Here is a 17575-nt window from a genome sequence, read left to right on the forward strand (position 1 = left end):
TACTGTGTATGAAAAGAATGCTATTGTAATGATGCTCAAAGATGCCAACTTTGCTTTGTCTTGACCGAAGCTAGAAAAAAACATGGAGTGACTGGACACACAAACTGGTTGTCCATTGTTTGTTTTTCTAAATGATCCATGAGCAGTAAATCAAGAACAAACCTTGGTTTCCGCTTCTGTTTCGTCTAGGAAGAAACAAACCACGAGCGCTCGTTCACATGCAATGCCAAGCCAGCCACTCCATGGTTTGCTTCCTACCTGAAGGGAAGGCCTTAAAGATCTCCATCTTGTCAGCATTCAATCACAGCTTTCATCCAGCCCACGTGTTTAGGGCACACATGGCTTCTGTTGATTCAGATGCCACAAACAGAGTTGAGTATTGTCAGCTTAGTGGTAACACCTTGCCTCACGTCTCCTAATAACCACTCCTAGTGGCTTTGAATAGATATTAAATAGCAGAGGACAAAACTGTGGCCTGCAGGTGGAACTACAAGGGGCCCAACGCGCAGTCGCCGAGTACTAATCGCTAGAACCAACCCCGTAAGTAGGAGTCAAACTGCCGTAAAATGGTACTCCCAACTCATGGAGGTAGTCCAAGAAAATACGGTGGTCAACAGTATTGTAGCTAAGCAGGTCTGACATTGGGTACTCACCATGACTTCTTCAGCCTGACGCACCAATTCTGCTGTCTTGGCTTCTAATTCTGCATTTACACGCCTAAAACAGTAATTGAAAACTGTGTTTAACTCGGCTGTCTTTTAGAAAGCAAGACCACTAAAATGGTGCTGCAAGGAGTCTGCCTTCCCGGGACAGACTCCCGGGAGAAACTTGCTGGCTGACGGCTGCAGGGCGCAATAGAAAGAATACTTTGCTAGGAACACAGAATCATAGAACTGTAGAGTTGGAGGGGACCCCAAGGTTCTAGTCCAATCCCCTGCAATGCAGGAATCTCAGCTAGAGCACCCATGAGAGATAGCAACCTAACCACTGCTTATGTAGTCTGGTCCCATTAGTTTTAAAATCTGTGTTTGAACTTTGGGCTTGTGCTGAGCTTTCTTTTTGCATCTGTTTCTTCTGATTTCATGGTTTTGTGTTTCTATTTAAAAAAAATAATATTTATTGCTTTTAAACCTTACAAACAAGAAAAAGAAAAGGAGAAAAAAGAAGAAAAAACAAAAGAAAGAAAATACAATACAATACAATATATAAACAATACTCCACACAACATTAACGCATTAAACTGAACAAAAACTATTTTAAAACATACATCATACCATTTCAATGCCTTATCTTTCATTCCCTTGTTTCATCGACTTCCTCTCACCTCCCTTTTTGTATTCCACTTCTATTAATTGTTTCAGCAATTCCTTTCCATCTTTCACTATTTTCTGTCATATAAATATCTTAACTTATTTTAACCTTATTTTCCATTAATACTATAATACTTATTTATGCTTAACTCCTTATAACACTTCTACTAAAGCCATATAAATTCATTCCAAAATTTTTCTAACACTCATTAATTTTACCATATTTCTATAAATAAACTTTAAACTTTTTCCAATCTTCTTCCACCGTCTCTTCTCCCTGGTCTCGGATTCTGCCAGTCATTTCCGTCAAATCCATATAGTCCATCAACCTGGTGATCTTCTGTCCGAGGCTCTTAACTCTTTTCCAGGTCCCTTCTGCAAGTCCTCTTCGTATACTTTGTCTTCTGCTGATCTTGTTGTTAAGTTCCTTCCTTTGATGCTGAAGAGTAGGTCTCGAGGGAGCTCCAACCTAGCAATGTTTTTATTCCTTCTCGACATGTCATCCACATCTCCATGGTTAAAACTAAAATCCAAAAGATATTTCAGGACGTGTTTCAAAATCCCTCCAAATCTGAAGGTCCCCACAACTCCAATTTCCTTCTGACCCAAGTCCAGATCCCAAAGGTCAGTAAATCCCTGCATGAGATGATCTATCCAACTTTCCTTCTCCAGTCCAAGCAGGGTTCCAATCTGACTTTCTCTAAATTCAATCATAGAGGGCAACAACTTGTAGTCATCAAATTGCCTCTGTAAGGCTGGGGCTCTCTCCCTCTCCATTTGTATTACTTTAGGTTCAACAACCACAACTTTCTCGCTTTCTCCACCATTTGGCATGTCAAAGTAGATTCCTGTATTGGTTCCTGAATAGTTTCTGTGTAGATGTTCACTTTTTGTCCCAAAATATCAATTTTAATATTCATCACATCCGTCTTCTTGTGGAGCTGTTCCACTAACTCACTTATCTTGCCTAGTGCAATCACTAAGGCTTCTTCTGTCGACATTCTCAAGCGATCCAAGGTCAATCTCACGGTTTTCTCTTGCAGCTGGAGATTCCACCAGCCCAACTCTTGTAACAATTTCAAAGGCTCCCTCTAGAGGAAACAATTTCTGTTTGTATCAATCCTTTTAAGCACAGTTCAAGCAGTAAGATTAGTTTCAATTTTCAACTACTTTTACTCCTTTTTAAACGCAGAAGGAGACAATGGAAACAATATATTTCTCTTATTTAACTAACTGTCACAGTCAATGAACTTTCCCAAAAACGTCAATCTTACTAGCAGTCCGTTTCCAGGTTCAGAGCGGTGGTGATCCAACTTTCTTCACTCTCTCCTTCAGGCTTACACGATCCAAAATCCCCCCCCCCCTCTTCTCCTATCTCCAAGGGGGGTTTAATGATTTTAGCCGATGGAAGTTTAATCCTTTACATAGGACTTTCCAAGACTTTAGCTTGCAAATTCTTTGCTTCAATCTATTTACAAAAGGGGAAGGCGGACTTCCTGTTTGAAACCTCCCCGTTTTGGTGCCCAATTAAGACGTTTAAAAATCCAATTTTCCGTTCTACTCACGGGTAGTTGTTTAGAATCAAATTGTCCACAGGAAAAAGTCAGCGCTCTCCGGCAACAGCAATGCAGCTTCACTCCGTGAAAGAAGCAGTCAATTCGAAGCACCGCGCCGCTCACCCCACATCGCTCCAGATCCCCGAAACTGGGTCTCCCCACGAGTAGGGGAGGCGCAAAAGGTGCCAGCCGAATCCCACGTTCACAGGCTTCTCCCGCCTGCGATTTTTAGTGGGTCTCCACCTTCGCCGTGGCGGCCAGACCCTGAATTCCATGGAGCAAATTCCTCCCGATCAGAGGAATTCCGCCATTGCCGGAGGCGCTAACCCGGAAGTCATGGTTTTGTGTTTCTATACTTGTGTACTGAAAGCCACTCAGAGAAGGGTAGGTAGCACGCAAATATCATTAATAAACAGGCAATGTAATTTTTAAAAGGCATCTAAGGGCAACTCTATCAAGGTCTCTGGAGGTGAATGCTCTGCTGAAGTCATCCACTCAGTATGCCTGGGCACCCTCCATATATGTTGGAAGTACTGTAGTGTATTAGGTAAAAATGTAAAGGACCTGTGGCCGGTTAAGTCCAGTCAAAGGCAACTATGGGATGCAATGCTCATCTCACTTTTCAGGCCAAGGGAGCTGGTGTTTGTCCACAGACAGCTTTCCGGGTCATGTGACCAGCATGACTAAATTGCTTCTGGTGCAACGGGACACCGTGACGAGTGCCAGGGCACATTGAAATGCTGTTTACCTTCCCACCACAGCGATACCTATTTATCTACTTGCACTGGTGTGCTTTCGAACTGTTAGGTTGGCAGAAGCTGGGAAAGAGCAATGGGGAGCTTACCCCGTCACACAGATTCGAACCGCTGACCTTCTGATCGGCAAGCCCAAGAGGCTCAATGGTTTAGACCACAGTGCCACCCACTACGTATTAGACTACAATATGGCCAAGGGGAGTTGCAGCTCATAGCATCTGGAGCAAATGGATTCAACTTACAAGAAAGGAGATTCTAACTTAACATCAGTACAGTCAAAGCTTGGTTGTCGAACATAATCTGTTCTGGAAGCCCGTTCGGCTTCCAAAATGTTTGACAACCGAGGCGCAGCTTCCAATTGGTTGCAAGAGCTTCCTGCACTCAAGCGGAAGCTGCGTCGGATGTTCGGCTTCCAAAAAACGTTCAAAAACCAGAGCATTTACTTCTTGGTTTTTGGCGTTCGGGAGCAGAAACATTTGAAAACAGCTATTCAGGAACCGATACCAGAAAGATATGGATGGCTCGTACACCCCAGGTAGTGTGGTTGCTGACCTTGAGCCAGACATCCTGGAGAGTGAAGTCAAATGGGCCTTAGAAAGCACTGCAAATAACAAGGCCAGTGGAAGTGATGATATTCCAGCTGAACTATTTAAAATTTTAAAAGATGATGCTGTTAAGGTGCTACACTCAATATGCCAGCAAATTTGGAAAACTCAGCAGTGGCCAGAGGATTGGAGAAGATCAGTCTACATCCCAATCCTAAAGAAGGGCAGTGCCAAAGAATGCTCCAACTACCGCACAATTGCACTCATTTCACACGCTAGCAAGGTTATGCTTAAAATTCTACAAGGCAGGCTTAAGCAGTATGTGGACCGAGAACTCCCAGAAGTGCAAGCTGGATTTCGAAGAGGCAGAGGAACCAGAGACCAAATTGCAAACATGCGCTGGATTATGGAGAAAGCTAGAGAGTTCCAGAAAGACATCTACTTCTGCTTCATTGACTATGCAAAAGCCTTTGACTGTGTCGACCACAGCAAACTATGGCAAGTTCTTAAAGAAATGGGAGTGCCTGATCACCTCATCTGTCTCCTGAGAAATCTCTATGTGGGACAAGAAGCTACAGTTAGAACTGGATATGGAACAACTGATTGGTTCAAAATTGGGAAAGGAGTACGGCAAGGCTGCATATTGTCTCCCTGCTTATTTAACTTATATGCAGAATTCGTCATGCGAAAGGCAGGGCTGGATGAATCCCAAGCCGGAATTAAGATTGCCGGAAGAAATATCAACAACCTCAGATATGCAGATGACACAACCTTGATGGCAGAAAGTGAGGAGGAATTAAAGAACCTTTTAATGAGGGTGAAAGAGGAGAGCGCAAAATATGGTCTGAAGCTCAACATCAAAAAAACGAAGATCATGGCCACTGGTCCCATCACCTCCTGGCAAATAGAAGGGGAAGAAATGGAGGCAGTGAGAGACTTTACTTTCTTGGGCTCCATGATCACTGCAGATGGTGACAGCAGTCACGAAATTAAAAGACGCCTGCTCCTTGAGAGAAAGGCAATGGCAAACCTAGACAGCGTCTTAAAAAGCAGAGACATCACCTTGCCAACAAAGGTCCGTATAGTTAAAGCCATGGTTTTCCCAGTAGTGATGTATGGAAGTGAGAGCTGGACCATCAAGAAGGCTGATCGCCGAAGAATGGATGCTTTTGAATTATGGTGCTGGAGGAGACTCTTGAGAGTCCCATGGACTGCAAGAAGATCAAACCTCTCCATTCTGAAGGAAATCAGCCCTGAGTGCTCACTGGAAGGACAGATCCTGAAGCTGAGGCTCCAATACTTTGGCCACCTCATGAGAAGAGAAGACTCCCTGGAAAAGACCCTGATGTTGGGAAAGATGGAGGGCACAAGGAGAAGGGGACGACAGAGGACGAGATGGTTGGACAGTGTTCTCGAAGCTACAAACATGAGTCTGACCAAACTGCGGGAGGCAGTGGAAGACAGGAGTGCCTGGCGTGCTCTGGTCCATGGGGTCACGAAGAGTCGGACATGACTAAACGACTAAACAACAACAACAACATTCAGGAACCGAGGTTTGACTGTACTCTGGCAGTAAGAGCTCTTTAACAGTGGAACAGACTCCCATAAGAGGTGGTGCACTTTCCTTCCTTGGAGGTTTTGAAAGAGAGATGGCCACCTGTATTGTATGATCTAGTTAGGATTCCTGCATTGCAGAGGGTTGGGCTAGATGACCCTCAGGGATACCATCCAACTCTACAGTTCTATGAGGTCAGCAAGCTAGGAAAGGCTGCTGGAGCACGCTTTGAACCAGTCACTGCGGTGCAGAGATGAGTGAATGCCAATAGTGCCTTAGTCTAGAGCAGACAGGATGGCAAGTGTGGGACTAAGATTCAAGGACCATCAAAGAAACATTTGAACTAACTGATATCGGCCTGAAAGTGAGAAGTCCTTTGACTGGACTTAACCGTCCAGGGGTCCTTTACCTTTATTTACCTTATTGGGAAATATTGGAAAATTAATAAAAACATTTTTGGCAACAGCAACATTTAAACATTTCAGTGTAGTATAGTACAGTTTAGTATCAAAATGATTTGTTTGCAGAATATGGATAGATATCTTTTCAAAATCAAGCACTGCTGGGAGCTGTTTCTTTTGGTTTTCCAATGCATTCTTAACAATAAAAAATTCGGTGTGGTGTGAGCAAATTATCATGCCCAGGGAAAAAGTTTGAGAACCACTGGTCTAGAGCAGGGGTGGCCAACTCCCAAGAGACTGCGATCTACTCACAGAGTTAAAAACTGGCAGTGATCTACCCCCTTTTTGGGGGTTCGGGTCAAAGTTGTTGGGTTTTTCAGGGAGGAGGTAAAATGTTGAGCTTTTTTTAGGGGAGCCACAGTTGTTCAGCTTCTTTGGGGGGAGCCGATGATCTACCAGTGATCTACCGGTAGATCACGATCTACCTGTTAGATATGCCTGGTCTAGAGGAAGGCAAGGGTGCTTCTGAGAATGCCTAATCGCCTCTCTCAAATCCCCACGCAACTGGGATTAGAGGCTCAAGCCTGAGCCCGAGAAAGCGGCACTTACTTGGGAGTAAGGAAGCAAGGGGGGAAATGCTCTGCCGCCATCAAAACCCGTCTCTTGGACCAGACACTCCCCCCCCCCCATAAAAAGCCCCATCGCAGCGTCGTGTGGCCAGAGCGGGAGTTGGGGGCTTCCTTGGCCAGCCTCGATATGCCCCCCTCCCACTCGCTGGATTCTCACGAAGAAAAAGACACGCGTCTTGAATCAAGGGGACGCCCTTGAGGACTTAACGGGGGGCGAGCCTCAGCAGGGACCCCCCCTCAGGGAGAGAGACGCCTCTTACTTGTACTCCTCCTCCTTGGCCAGGAAGGCGGCGGCGGCGCTGCAGCTCCTCGCCTTCTGCTCCGCGCCCGCGGAGGGCCGGCGGAGGGGCACCTGCGGAGGGAGAAAGAAGCGGGGAGGAAAGTCAGGCGGGAAAGAAACCTCCCGCGGCCCCGCGCGACGCCCGGCCCGGCCCGCCTGGGGGGTCCGGACAGGCCGGCGCTTCCTTCACCCACCTACCCACCCGGGCCGAAGACGAAGAGGCGCCTCCCGCCGCCATTTTGCGCCGCAGCCGGGGAGGAGGAGGCGGCAGCTGGGGCTCCGGCGGCGCTTGGCCCTCGCTAGGCAACGGCGCGCGTGAGGGCGGCCCTCCTGCTCCGTCCTCCTCGGGCCAACCTCCTCGTCCTCTCCCTCCTCGCCCAGGTGTTTGGCTCGGCGGGGGGGGGCGGGTGTTTGTTCATTGCATTTCCTGCATTTCTCCCCTTTTCCTCCAAGCAGCTCAAGGGTCTCCCCGCCCACGACCACTCTGTGGGGAAGGTTAGGCTGAGAGGCAGTGGCTGGCCCCACTGAGCGGGGATTTGAACCCTGCTCTCCCGGATCCTAGTCCAGCCCTCCACCCACTGCTGGCCATCTCAGCAGCAGCCTCACCTCCCTCCCTTGAGGAGGCGCCTCTTCTTGCGGGGCTTTTCTGTGGGGGTTAGCCAGGACTAAATTCCTGGGTCCTGCTTTACTGCGCTTGGTTGGCAGGCCTGTTGAGTCACATGCCGCACTGCTCTTTGCATTTTGTTCATTGCATTTCCTGCATATCTCCCCTTTTCCTCCAAGCAGCTCAAGGGTCTTGCACTCAAGGGTCTTGCACTACAGCTCAAGGGTCTTGCACTACAGAAGGATACAGATCCTTCTGTAACTCTGCAGGTGGCGAGATTCCTGAATGCGGTTATCTCACACACAAAAACCACCCAAAAACAACAACAACAACAACAAAAACTAATCGGACCGTTATGATGAGAGTGCATGACGGATCTCGTCTCCAGTTCTCCTTTTCTGTGAACCATCCCTTGGATCTTTCCGGGCCCCAAGCTGTTATTTGTCACTGCTCAATGTCCCACCCTTGCATCGTGGTGTTCCCCTTCTGTCGTTAGATGTATTGGTTTTTATGCTTCTGTGCTTTTATGTTTGTACATATTTTATGGGCTAATAGCCGCAAATAAAAGTAAGTTAGTTCTGTGGGGGTGCATAGGATTCCCCATATGGTGAGCACCAGCTTCAGTGGCCCCTTTGGGGCAGGGACCTTGGCTTGTGTTGCCCCCCAGTCAGAGCCTATTGGGGGAGGGAGGCTAGCTACAGGTGAAGCCTCCAGAGGGGTGCCATTGAGGCTCCTAGCCTGTGTGTGTGTGTGTGTGTGTACACAAATGCACATGGGGGTGTCAAACTGGGTCTTTGACCTGGGTGAAATAAAGCATGGGTGCCCTGGTAAATGTCGAAGAGCAGGAGCTGACTGACAGCCCCCAAGAAGAGGCTAAACATGTGGGTGTTATTAATGTGCACCAAAAAGCAGCAGTACAAAGCACAATACTGAATTCCTTGGGACCAGTAGCTGGCAGTCATGGAATAGAAAGGAAGGGGCCTCCCTCTCTAACTTCCACTACCTGCTCAAGCTACAAAGAACAGTAAAACTTGAAAGCCTCACTCTGTTCACTTGCCAGAGCAAGGAATCACTACCCAACTGAGAAGACTAGATCTCCCTCAATTGGGGGATATGGGTGCACATGTGGCCAGGCCATTCATACTGCACAGGCCTGTGCCTTTGCTGTGCTCATAGCCTTGAGTCCACAGCAGCACACAGACGATGAGTTGCACTGCGTTGAGTTCTCCTCAGATACAAAACATGAATTTCAAACCTTCTTTGCTGTTAACTGTCTCCAAAAGCAGCTCACATCAGTCAATAGCACACTCAAAGGAAGACGCGAGCCCTGTCTTCCAGCTTACAGACCAAAAAACAGAATATCATCAACAGCAAAAAGAGACAGAAGAAAGGGGGAGGGAAAAAGCAGAGGCAAGAGAAGAGCTTGAAAGTGCAAGCCAGGTCAAAGTGGAGAGAAGAAAACAGGCTTAGCTGTCTGCTGCATTTAGAGTCATTGTTTTATCTGCTTGAGAATTTTATGCTGCTTTTCAAAACAAAAGAGGCTTTCCCAAGTGAGGTACAACCTGTGCCATAAAACATTTAAAAATAAAAACCAGTCTCTAAAAATGTTTAAACACAGCAGCATAAAACAAAGTGTATTAAACACTTTGTAGCTAGACCTTACCAAGATTCCACATAAAATACCGTAATTAAACAATATCACAATTTTCAATAGAGGGCAGTGACAATTCAAAAACCAGCCCATTGTTTTAACCAAAGGGAGAAGAAAACGAAAGGTCTAGCTTGCTTAAAGTAGACTGGGAAGAGTTTAGCCATAGTCCCCAGTGAGCCTTTTGGCCTTTCTCATGAGCCAAAGGAACAAGTGCCCTGGTTTCTGTAGTCCTGGGGCAACAAGGCTTTCTGCGTGGAAGCTACACTGTGATGCATCCATTATTAACAGGGACAACAGTCTTCGCTTTAATATTGCAACCAGTAGTTAGACCCAGTGGCGTAGCGTGGGTTGTCAGCACCCGGGGCAAGGCAAGTAATTTGCACCCCCTAACCCGGTAGGGGCAGAGAGCTGCGAGTGCGAGCGCGCCCCCCAGATGTTGCGCCTGGTGCGGCCGGCCCCCCTGCACCCCCCCACGCTACGCCACTGGTTAGACCTGTAGCTACTTGGAAACACAACTAAATCTTGGTCCTGATGTGGGTGTCAACATTCTCACACAGAGTCACATAGCTGCCTTACACTGAGTCAGACCATTGGTCCTGTTCCATCTCAGTTTTGTTGAAGTGGCTCTTCAGAATGTCAGGTAGGGGTCCTTCCCCAGCCCTGCCTGGATATGTCATGCCAGGGATTGAACATGGGACCATCTTCATGCAAAGCAGCTGCTCTGCCATTGAGCTATGCCTCTTCTCCTTTGTGACCACTTGTGGCAAGAGGTCAGAGTGGAACCTCTTGCAGTCTCCTCTTCTGAGGAGGAGGAAGAAAGAGAAAGGGCTGCTGTGGTGGACATAAACTGGTTTCTGGGTCTAAAAATATGGCAACTCGAGCACATACTGTGTGATATTTGTGTGGCTGAAGAGTCTTTGTCAGAGATAGGCAGGCGTCTGGATAACAATATGGATGCATAATAAAATCCCCTAGCAGCCCAGCCCTAGGAATATGTTAACTGTTTTGAAGCATATTTCCAGGCAAGTGTACTCAGGATACATAAATATAATGAACATGATTAGGATTGATGTGTAAGCTATACAGCTTCACAAAGAATACAGTGCTGAATCCTTTGTATGGCACTTTCAATATCAGCCGATGTGTGTACACATGCAGTTAGGAAGCCCAGCCAAGCAGAGTTCCCTCTCTGGTCCGCACACCAGAAGAATAAATGGTTTCTAGGTGGTTTTAATGGCTGCCTTTGCAGCAGTCCTTTCTGTGACATCCTGACATCCTGTGACTTTGTTTTCCTTTGTTTTGATTTTTTGCTTAAGGAGTTACACTGGCATCACCATTTCCACCCTAATCCGAACAATGCCCTTGGCTCCTCTGTTTAGCCATACAGAATCCTCTGCCAGAGAGGTTTTCCCTGGTAATATTCTCCGATTACAACAGCTTTGTGTCTAGCAGGGGGGAGAGAAGGACCTTAAATGTTATTAAACCTCATCAGCACTATGAAAAAAAGGTAAGTGGTTCACCAGCAGCCTGCATTTCCTTGACAATACCACAAGTCTTCCACAGGGCAATAATCCTTTAAGCTCAGGAGTTTGGTCACTTTTGTTCTGATTATTACAGCTCAAAAGATTTGACACTGACACACATCCTCCAAACCACTTTCCAGCCTTTTGTTATGCCAACATGTTCTTGTGGAAACAGAATAATTGATTCTTATTGTGGCCTGTGTTTAGAGTTCTTAAAAACTCACAATGTACCCAATCCATTGTGACTTGATGAAATCATCCTTTTGCAGAGTTAGTGTCCCATTAATCTATCAGCCCCCCCCCCCCCGGACCCAACAACCAAAACAAAATAATCTTTCCATCTGGAGCACAAGGCAGATCTGCTAATTTACAGAAGATGGAATTTATGGGAGATGGATCTGTTAATGGACAGTAGCCAAGCTAGATGGAAACCCCACTATTAGTGTTAATGGCTTCTGATTGCTGGATGCCAAGGGCAAACCAAATGGCCTGACTCCTACATCATCATGACCTGCCTGTGGGCTTCTTTCCCATGACGTGTGGATGGCAACTGATAGAGACTGAATGCTGAACTCTATGGACCTTTGATATAACCTTGCCTAGCAGGTCTTTGTGATACAGTCCAGCCATTGCATTTTCTTGCATGCTTATGGGAAGCATCCACATACAAATGTACTGTGTGGATAATGTGCATGCTGCCAACTGGTGCCAGGAGGGTACATGATCTGCAGGATCCTGGAAGCAACTCCTGTGATTCAAACAACCCAGGAGAGAAAAATTGTTCCATAGCCACAATAGCCATTTTTTCAAAGTGAGATTTCCCATCTTCATATACCATGACAGACCATGGTTCAGTGGTAGAGCATCTGTTTTGCAAGCAGAAACTCTCAGGTTTGAACCTTGTCAGCACATCCACGTAGCGCTGCGATGGATCCCTGCCAGAAACCATCCTGGAGAGACATTGCCAGTCAGTGTGGGCAATACTGAACTAGATGGAGCAATGGTCAGAGTCAGCATAAAACAATTATTATTATTTAGATTTTTTAAATCTAAATAATAGATAACTAGGGATGCGGGTGGCACTGTGGGTAAAACCTCAGGGCCTAGGACTTGCCGATCGCATGGTCGGCGGTTCGAATCCCCGCGGCGGGGTGAGCTCCCGTCGTTCGGTCCCAGCTCCTGCCCACCTAGCAGTTCGAAAGCACCCTTAAGTGCAAGTAGATAAATAGGTACCGCTTTATAGCGGGAAGGTAAACGGCGTTTCCATGTGCTGCTCTGGTGCCAGTTCGCCAGAGCAGCTTCGTCACACTGGCCACATGACCCGGAAGTGTCTGCGGACAGCGCTGGCCCCCGGCCTCTAGAGTGAGTTGAGCGCACAACCCTAGAGTCTGTCAAGACTGGCCCGTACGGGCAGGGGTACCTTTACCTTTACCTAGATTTTTTAAAGTCACTTGTTAGCAAAGGCTCCAAGTGACTTACATTTAAATCTATAAACAAAACTGAAATATACTCAGAGTCGCAAAGTGATTTCATGCTCTTTATTCAGCTCATAGTGGCGAGAAGGAATGAATGAAAGTCCCCTCAAAGTATCTGCTTTATATACATTATTTACACAATGGGCTGCACATGATTGGCTAATTCCGGAATTCTACTGTAAGCCAATCAGGTTGTGGATTCACTTCAATCTGGAGCATGATTGGGTGGTTCCTGCCAACCAATCATACTGCTGCATTGTTCTAGGACCAATCAGACTGCTGCATTCTGAATCCTATTGTTCTAGGACCAATCAGACTGTTGCCTTTTGGATCCTATTGTTCTAGGACCAATCAGACTGCTGCAGTTTGGATCCTATTCGACTCAGTACATAACAAAAACCATTAAAAATACCATTAAAAATTCAAACAAAACATTAACATTCTCAAGCAAAACATCTACAGTAATAGTCACAAGAAGCTTTTGCAGCACACTTAACAGCTGAACAAAATCAGCTCAGTCCATCAAAAGCCTGAGTGGAAAGGTAAGGCTTTTCCTTCTGCTTAAAAGATGTCAGCAAAGGTGCCAGGCAGACTTGGACAGGTGGAGAGCCACAACTGAAAAGGCCCTGAATAGACTTCCTGTGTTCCTGTAAACAATCAGTGCTTTCAAAATAGCCAGAGCAGCTTGTTTTGCCTTTGGGAAAGGCTTGAGAGTGCTTTTTTGCCAGTTTACTTCATGTTCACTCTCTGGCTGTCCTCAGAAGGCCAGGAACAATTAGCATGTGAAGAAAGGGATATGGTGGTTTTACGTGATGGCTTTTGTATAATTGGAGCAATTGTATAATTTGTTCTTCAGCCAATGAGCAAAAATATACATCTAAAGGATAAGTAAAATAAAGCAGCTGGCAAACTATAGAAAATGATGCACGTGAATTACAGCATGACCCTCAGACAAAGCCCTCTCTGCTTTCTAGGACTCCAGTTAAACCCAGATTCCTCAACAGTGCACCGTCAAAACAAACAGCAGCATTAAACCAGGCCACAGCATTTGATAAATTGAGAGGGATTTCCTCCCCAGCCCCTCCACCCTAAGTACAGAAAGCTCTCTGCAGCCGGTTTTCCTGTGTTCTGCTTAGTCATCCATCTTCTCAGACGATGTTTGTTTTGTGTTTGCCAGCAAAACATATACAGTAATTTAGCTTTCCCATAATCTCCCAGCTATAATCCAGACAGATTTCTCCTGGATTTCTATTATCTAGATTTAGCAATATGTTGTTCACTGGGCAACTTAAATTGCTGCAAAGCCTTTAGTCCTCACAATAAACATATTCTGATGCCCCTGATAATGGAGACAGCGGATTGTTCTGGACATTAAGCGCATGTAAACTTGTATATTTGGAAGGGGCACAGGTTGAACAGCTGGGGCAAAGCCTGAATGGGGCCCACTAATTTCACTGCACAACAAAAGCACCATCTGATGTTTACATGAGCCCATCATAATAATGAGGGGAATGAGATATAGAGGATCACCAGCAACAACTATGACATTTATTTGCAAGGAGCTTTGGAGGACAACCAATATTTTCCTTACAATTTCAAAAAGATGGAATGGGAGATGTGTTGGGTGATTGCAGGATTACAACCAAGGCCACACTCTAAACAATAGGAGTAACTCCCATGGAACAAAGTGAGTCTTACATCTGAGTAAACCTGCATAGGATTGCACTGTAAAGCAGCTCTCTTCTGAGGCCATTCCTTATTTTGCTTTTGCAAGTCTGCCACTGGGAATTTGATACGCTAAAGCAGGCAGAGAAGGGAGAAGCTGCTTCCAGGTGAACACAATCCTGAATTGTCTTCAGATGTAAAACTCTGGGTCACTGCGTAAAACACCATTTGCTTACCTTGTTTATTTTCATGCATGATGTGTCCTGTGGCATAGTTTATTATTTTCCCCATTTTATGGAGACAGAACTGAGGTTGAGCTTGGGATAGCTCAGTCAGTAGAGTACGAGAGTTGTGGGTTCGAGCTCCACTGTGGTCAAAAGATTGCTGCATTGCAAGGTGTTGGCCTAGATGACCCTTGGGGTCCCTTCCAATCCCACCATTCTATAAAATAATTACTTGTCAAAGACTATGCAGTAAGGAACCCTTATCCTGAGCTTTGCCTACTAAACGGACTGGCAGTGGCTTTCCAGGGTTTCAGGCAGGCATCTTTCCCCAGCCCTATCTGGAGAGCCTGGGGATTGAACCTGGGCGTTCTGTGTGGAAAAGAGATGCTTTGCCACTTTGCTGCAGTCTTTCCTCACTTCCGTAGTGAGACAACAGGTGAGCTGGGATAAGAATCCCTGTTTTCTGTTACCATGTTAACAACAGGCACATTAGGAAGCTGCCACAACCCACACCAGAGTGGTGTACAGTGGTGCCTCGGGTTAGAACTTACCGTATTTTTCGCTCTATAAGGCGCACCTACTTTCTTTTGGGGGGGGGAATTCAAGGGAAAAAAATATGCGGCTCTTGGGGGCTTTTGCGGGAGGTGGGGGAAATGAGAGAGCCTTGCTCTGTCCCTTCCCCCACCTCCCGCAAAATCCAGGGATAGCCGTGTGAAGCCTCCCCATGGCAGCAGGATGAAGGCTCCCCGCTGCCCTGTGGAGGCTTCGGGGGCTACCCCAGAGCTGCTCGACCCAAAGAGCAGGTCGGGGAGCAGCGGAAAGGCTGCACGAAGCCTGTCTGCTGCTCCCTGCACTTGTGGGGCTGGCGGTGGGGAAAGCTGAGCTTCCCTCACCGCCAGTCCCAGGGAGCAGCGGGAAGGCTTGCTGGGGCTGGAGAGGGAAGCCCGGTCTGCCCCCCCCCCCCGAGACCACACATTCGCTCCATAAGACGCACAGGCATTTCCCCTTAGACTTTGAGAGGAAAAAAGTACATCTTATGGAGTGAAAAATACGGTAATTAATTCTGGAGGTTCGTTCTTAACCTGAAACTGTTCTTAACCTGAGGCACAACTTCAGCTAATGGGGTCTCCCACTGCCACCGCACTGCCGGAGCATGATTTCTGCTCTCATCCTGAAGCAAAGTTCTTAACCCAAGGTACTATTTCTGGGTTAGCGGAGTCTGTAACCTGAAGCGTCTGTAACCTGAAGCGTCTGTAACCCGAGGTACCACTGTACTAGTAAAGTTTGACATGCAGGAGCTACGGTAATCACGACAGCTCCCATAGTTAGGACCCCATAGTTAGGTCTTACGGACCAGCATGTTTGCTTTTGTTTTCAGAAATACATTTTGAATGTTAATGATGACATTTATATGACACTTTTCCTGTGCTCAAAATAATGTTATGTTGGTACCTAATGCCTGGGAAAAGTGATGGCTGTGTTTGGCAATATAAAGTCCTGGAAGATATCCATGTGGCAGGTCCTAGTGACCTAAAGGTAGGCAGAAGGTTTTGCAAGGAATAGAGAGAGTCACTCTATACTGTGAGCAGCTAGATCTATAGCTGAGCTAGAAAGTGTTCTGACTACAGAGGCAGCAGAGCCAAACCAAAGTCAGCAGCTTTATATTTTATTTATTTGACACTTTTGCCATACGAGAGAGGAAACAATATGGAAAATAGTACAGTCAACAAGTGGACAACATCAGCATTACTTCTGCCAAACACAATCTAGTTAAATTATTTTATTTTTTATTTGGATTAATAGCCTGCCCATCAGTTCAAGCTCTCAGGGCAGGTTCAACAAAACCATTTAAATAACAATTAAAGGTTAAACCCCAATTCAAGATTTCAGCAACACTACTTACTGCTACCATTACAGTGGTGCCTCACAAGACGAAATTAATTCGTTCCGCGAGTTGCTTCGTCTTGCGATTTTTTCGTCTTGCGGAGCGCGGATTCCCGGGTATTAACGGCTTTAACAAAAAGGAAGCAAACCCGCAAGACGTTTTCGTCTTGCGAAGCAAGCCCATAGGGAAATTCGTCTTGCGAAGCACCTCGAAAAACGGAAAACCCTTTAGTCTAGCGAGTTTTTCGTCTTGCGAGTTTTTCGTCTTGCGGGGCACCACTGTACACTTATACATCACCTTTTCTCCATGGAGTGCAGCGTGGTGTCGATGGTTCTCCCCCTCTGCATTTTACCTTCATGACAACCCAGTGAGTAGCTGAGAGACGGGTTAAGCCCAAGGTTAACCAGTGAGCTTCATGGCTGAGAAGGGGCCTGAAACAAAAATAAACCAAAGTAGAATCAAATAAACTGAACTACGTATGTCAAAATAGACTCCCTGCCATTTCCTGATGTACTTTACATTTACAATATTGATTGTACTTATACTTATTACAAAACAAAATAAAAAAAATTCCTTCCAGTAGCACCTTAAAGACCAACTGAGTTAGTTCTAGGTATGAGCTTTCGTGTGCATGCACACTTCTTCAGATACACTTCTTCAGATACACACTTCAGATACATGTATCTGAAGAAGTGTGCATGCACACGAAAGCTCATACCTAGAACTAACTCAGTTGGTCTTTAAGGTGCTACTGGAAGGAATTTTTTTTATTTTGTTTTGACCATGGCAGACCAACACGGCTACCTATCTTATACTTATTACCTTACTCTTAATATATTTTCAAATACTTTCTCATAACATATCATACCATTTTCCCTTATTTATTAATGTCTGATTTACACACGGGTCATTCAAACACTGCCATAGATGTTATGTCATTATTGTATCTTTGTAGGTATTTCTTATACATACCCTATTTTTTAGTGAATGGTTGTTTTGTATTTCCCCTTAATCCAATTGTTAGTTCAGCCATTTCTGCATAGTTTAGTGACTTATTCTGCCATTCCCTTACTGTTGGTACTTTCCCCCCTTTCCAATTTGATGCAATTAGTAGCTGGGCAGCGGCTGTCGCATATAAAAAGATTTCTCTTATATTTTTCAGGCTATCACTGCCTAGAATTCCAAGCAGAAATGATTTATTTTTGTTTAGTTAGAAAGTACAAGAAAAAAGTACGTATAAGTACAAGTTTAAATAAATATTTAACGGTATAATTATTTAAGGTTATCATCATCATCATCACCTTTTCTGTGTACGTGTATTTAAGATTGTATATGATATCCATGGATACCAATTAATAATAATAAAAAGGGGGAGGGGAGAAGGGGCTTGAAACACTGGTCTTCAAGGTCCTCACCCAACATCCTATATATTACACCACACAGGTTTGACACTGCAAAGGGAGAAGACAGCAAGCTTTTACGTCACTCATCCACCCCAAAGGCATAGGCAAACAGGT

The 17575-nt window shown here is 45.6% G+C and overlaps 1 protein-coding gene and 1 long non-coding RNA gene across 3 annotated transcripts in view; both read right to left on the reverse strand.

The window, feature by feature from the left end:
- TEX9 (testis expressed 9) overlaps nucleotides 1–8424 on the reverse strand; it is a 29512-nt gene extending 21088 nt beyond the window's left edge. Inside the window, exons 1-3 of one of the 2 annotated variants that reach the window (XM_081839161.1) lie at nucleotides 8281–8424; nucleotides 7012–7103; nucleotides 654–717 (exon numbers count right to left, since the gene is read on the reverse strand). In XM_081839161.1, the coding sequence (XP_081695287.1) occupies nucleotides 654–717; nucleotides 7012–7103; nucleotides 8281–8409 (285 nt within the window). In that variant the 5' untranslated portion in view covers nucleotides 8410–8424. Of the gene's footprint in view, nucleotides 1–653; nucleotides 718–7011; nucleotides 7104–7233; nucleotides 7341–8280 lie in introns of those variants that run through there. The other variant, XM_081839162.1, reaches the window with a different exon arrangement.
- Nucleotides 8425–15966: 7542 nt separating this feature from the next.
- Nucleotides 15967–16604, reverse strand: LOC309328948. Its single transcript, XR_014150942.1, has 2 exons — nucleotides 16351–16604; nucleotides 15967–16096 (listed from the first exon to the last, which is right to left on the reverse strand). It is a non-coding gene; the product is annotated as an uncharacterized lncRNA (long non-coding RNA).
- Between the last annotated feature and the right edge of the window lie 971 nt (nucleotides 16605–17575).

This window comes from Podarcis erhardii (genome assembly GCF_964252035.2).
Source record: "Podarcis erhardii genome assembly, chromosome: 14".
Lineage (NCBI taxonomy): Eukaryota > Metazoa > Chordata > Lepidosauria > Squamata > Lacertidae > Podarcis > Podarcis erhardii.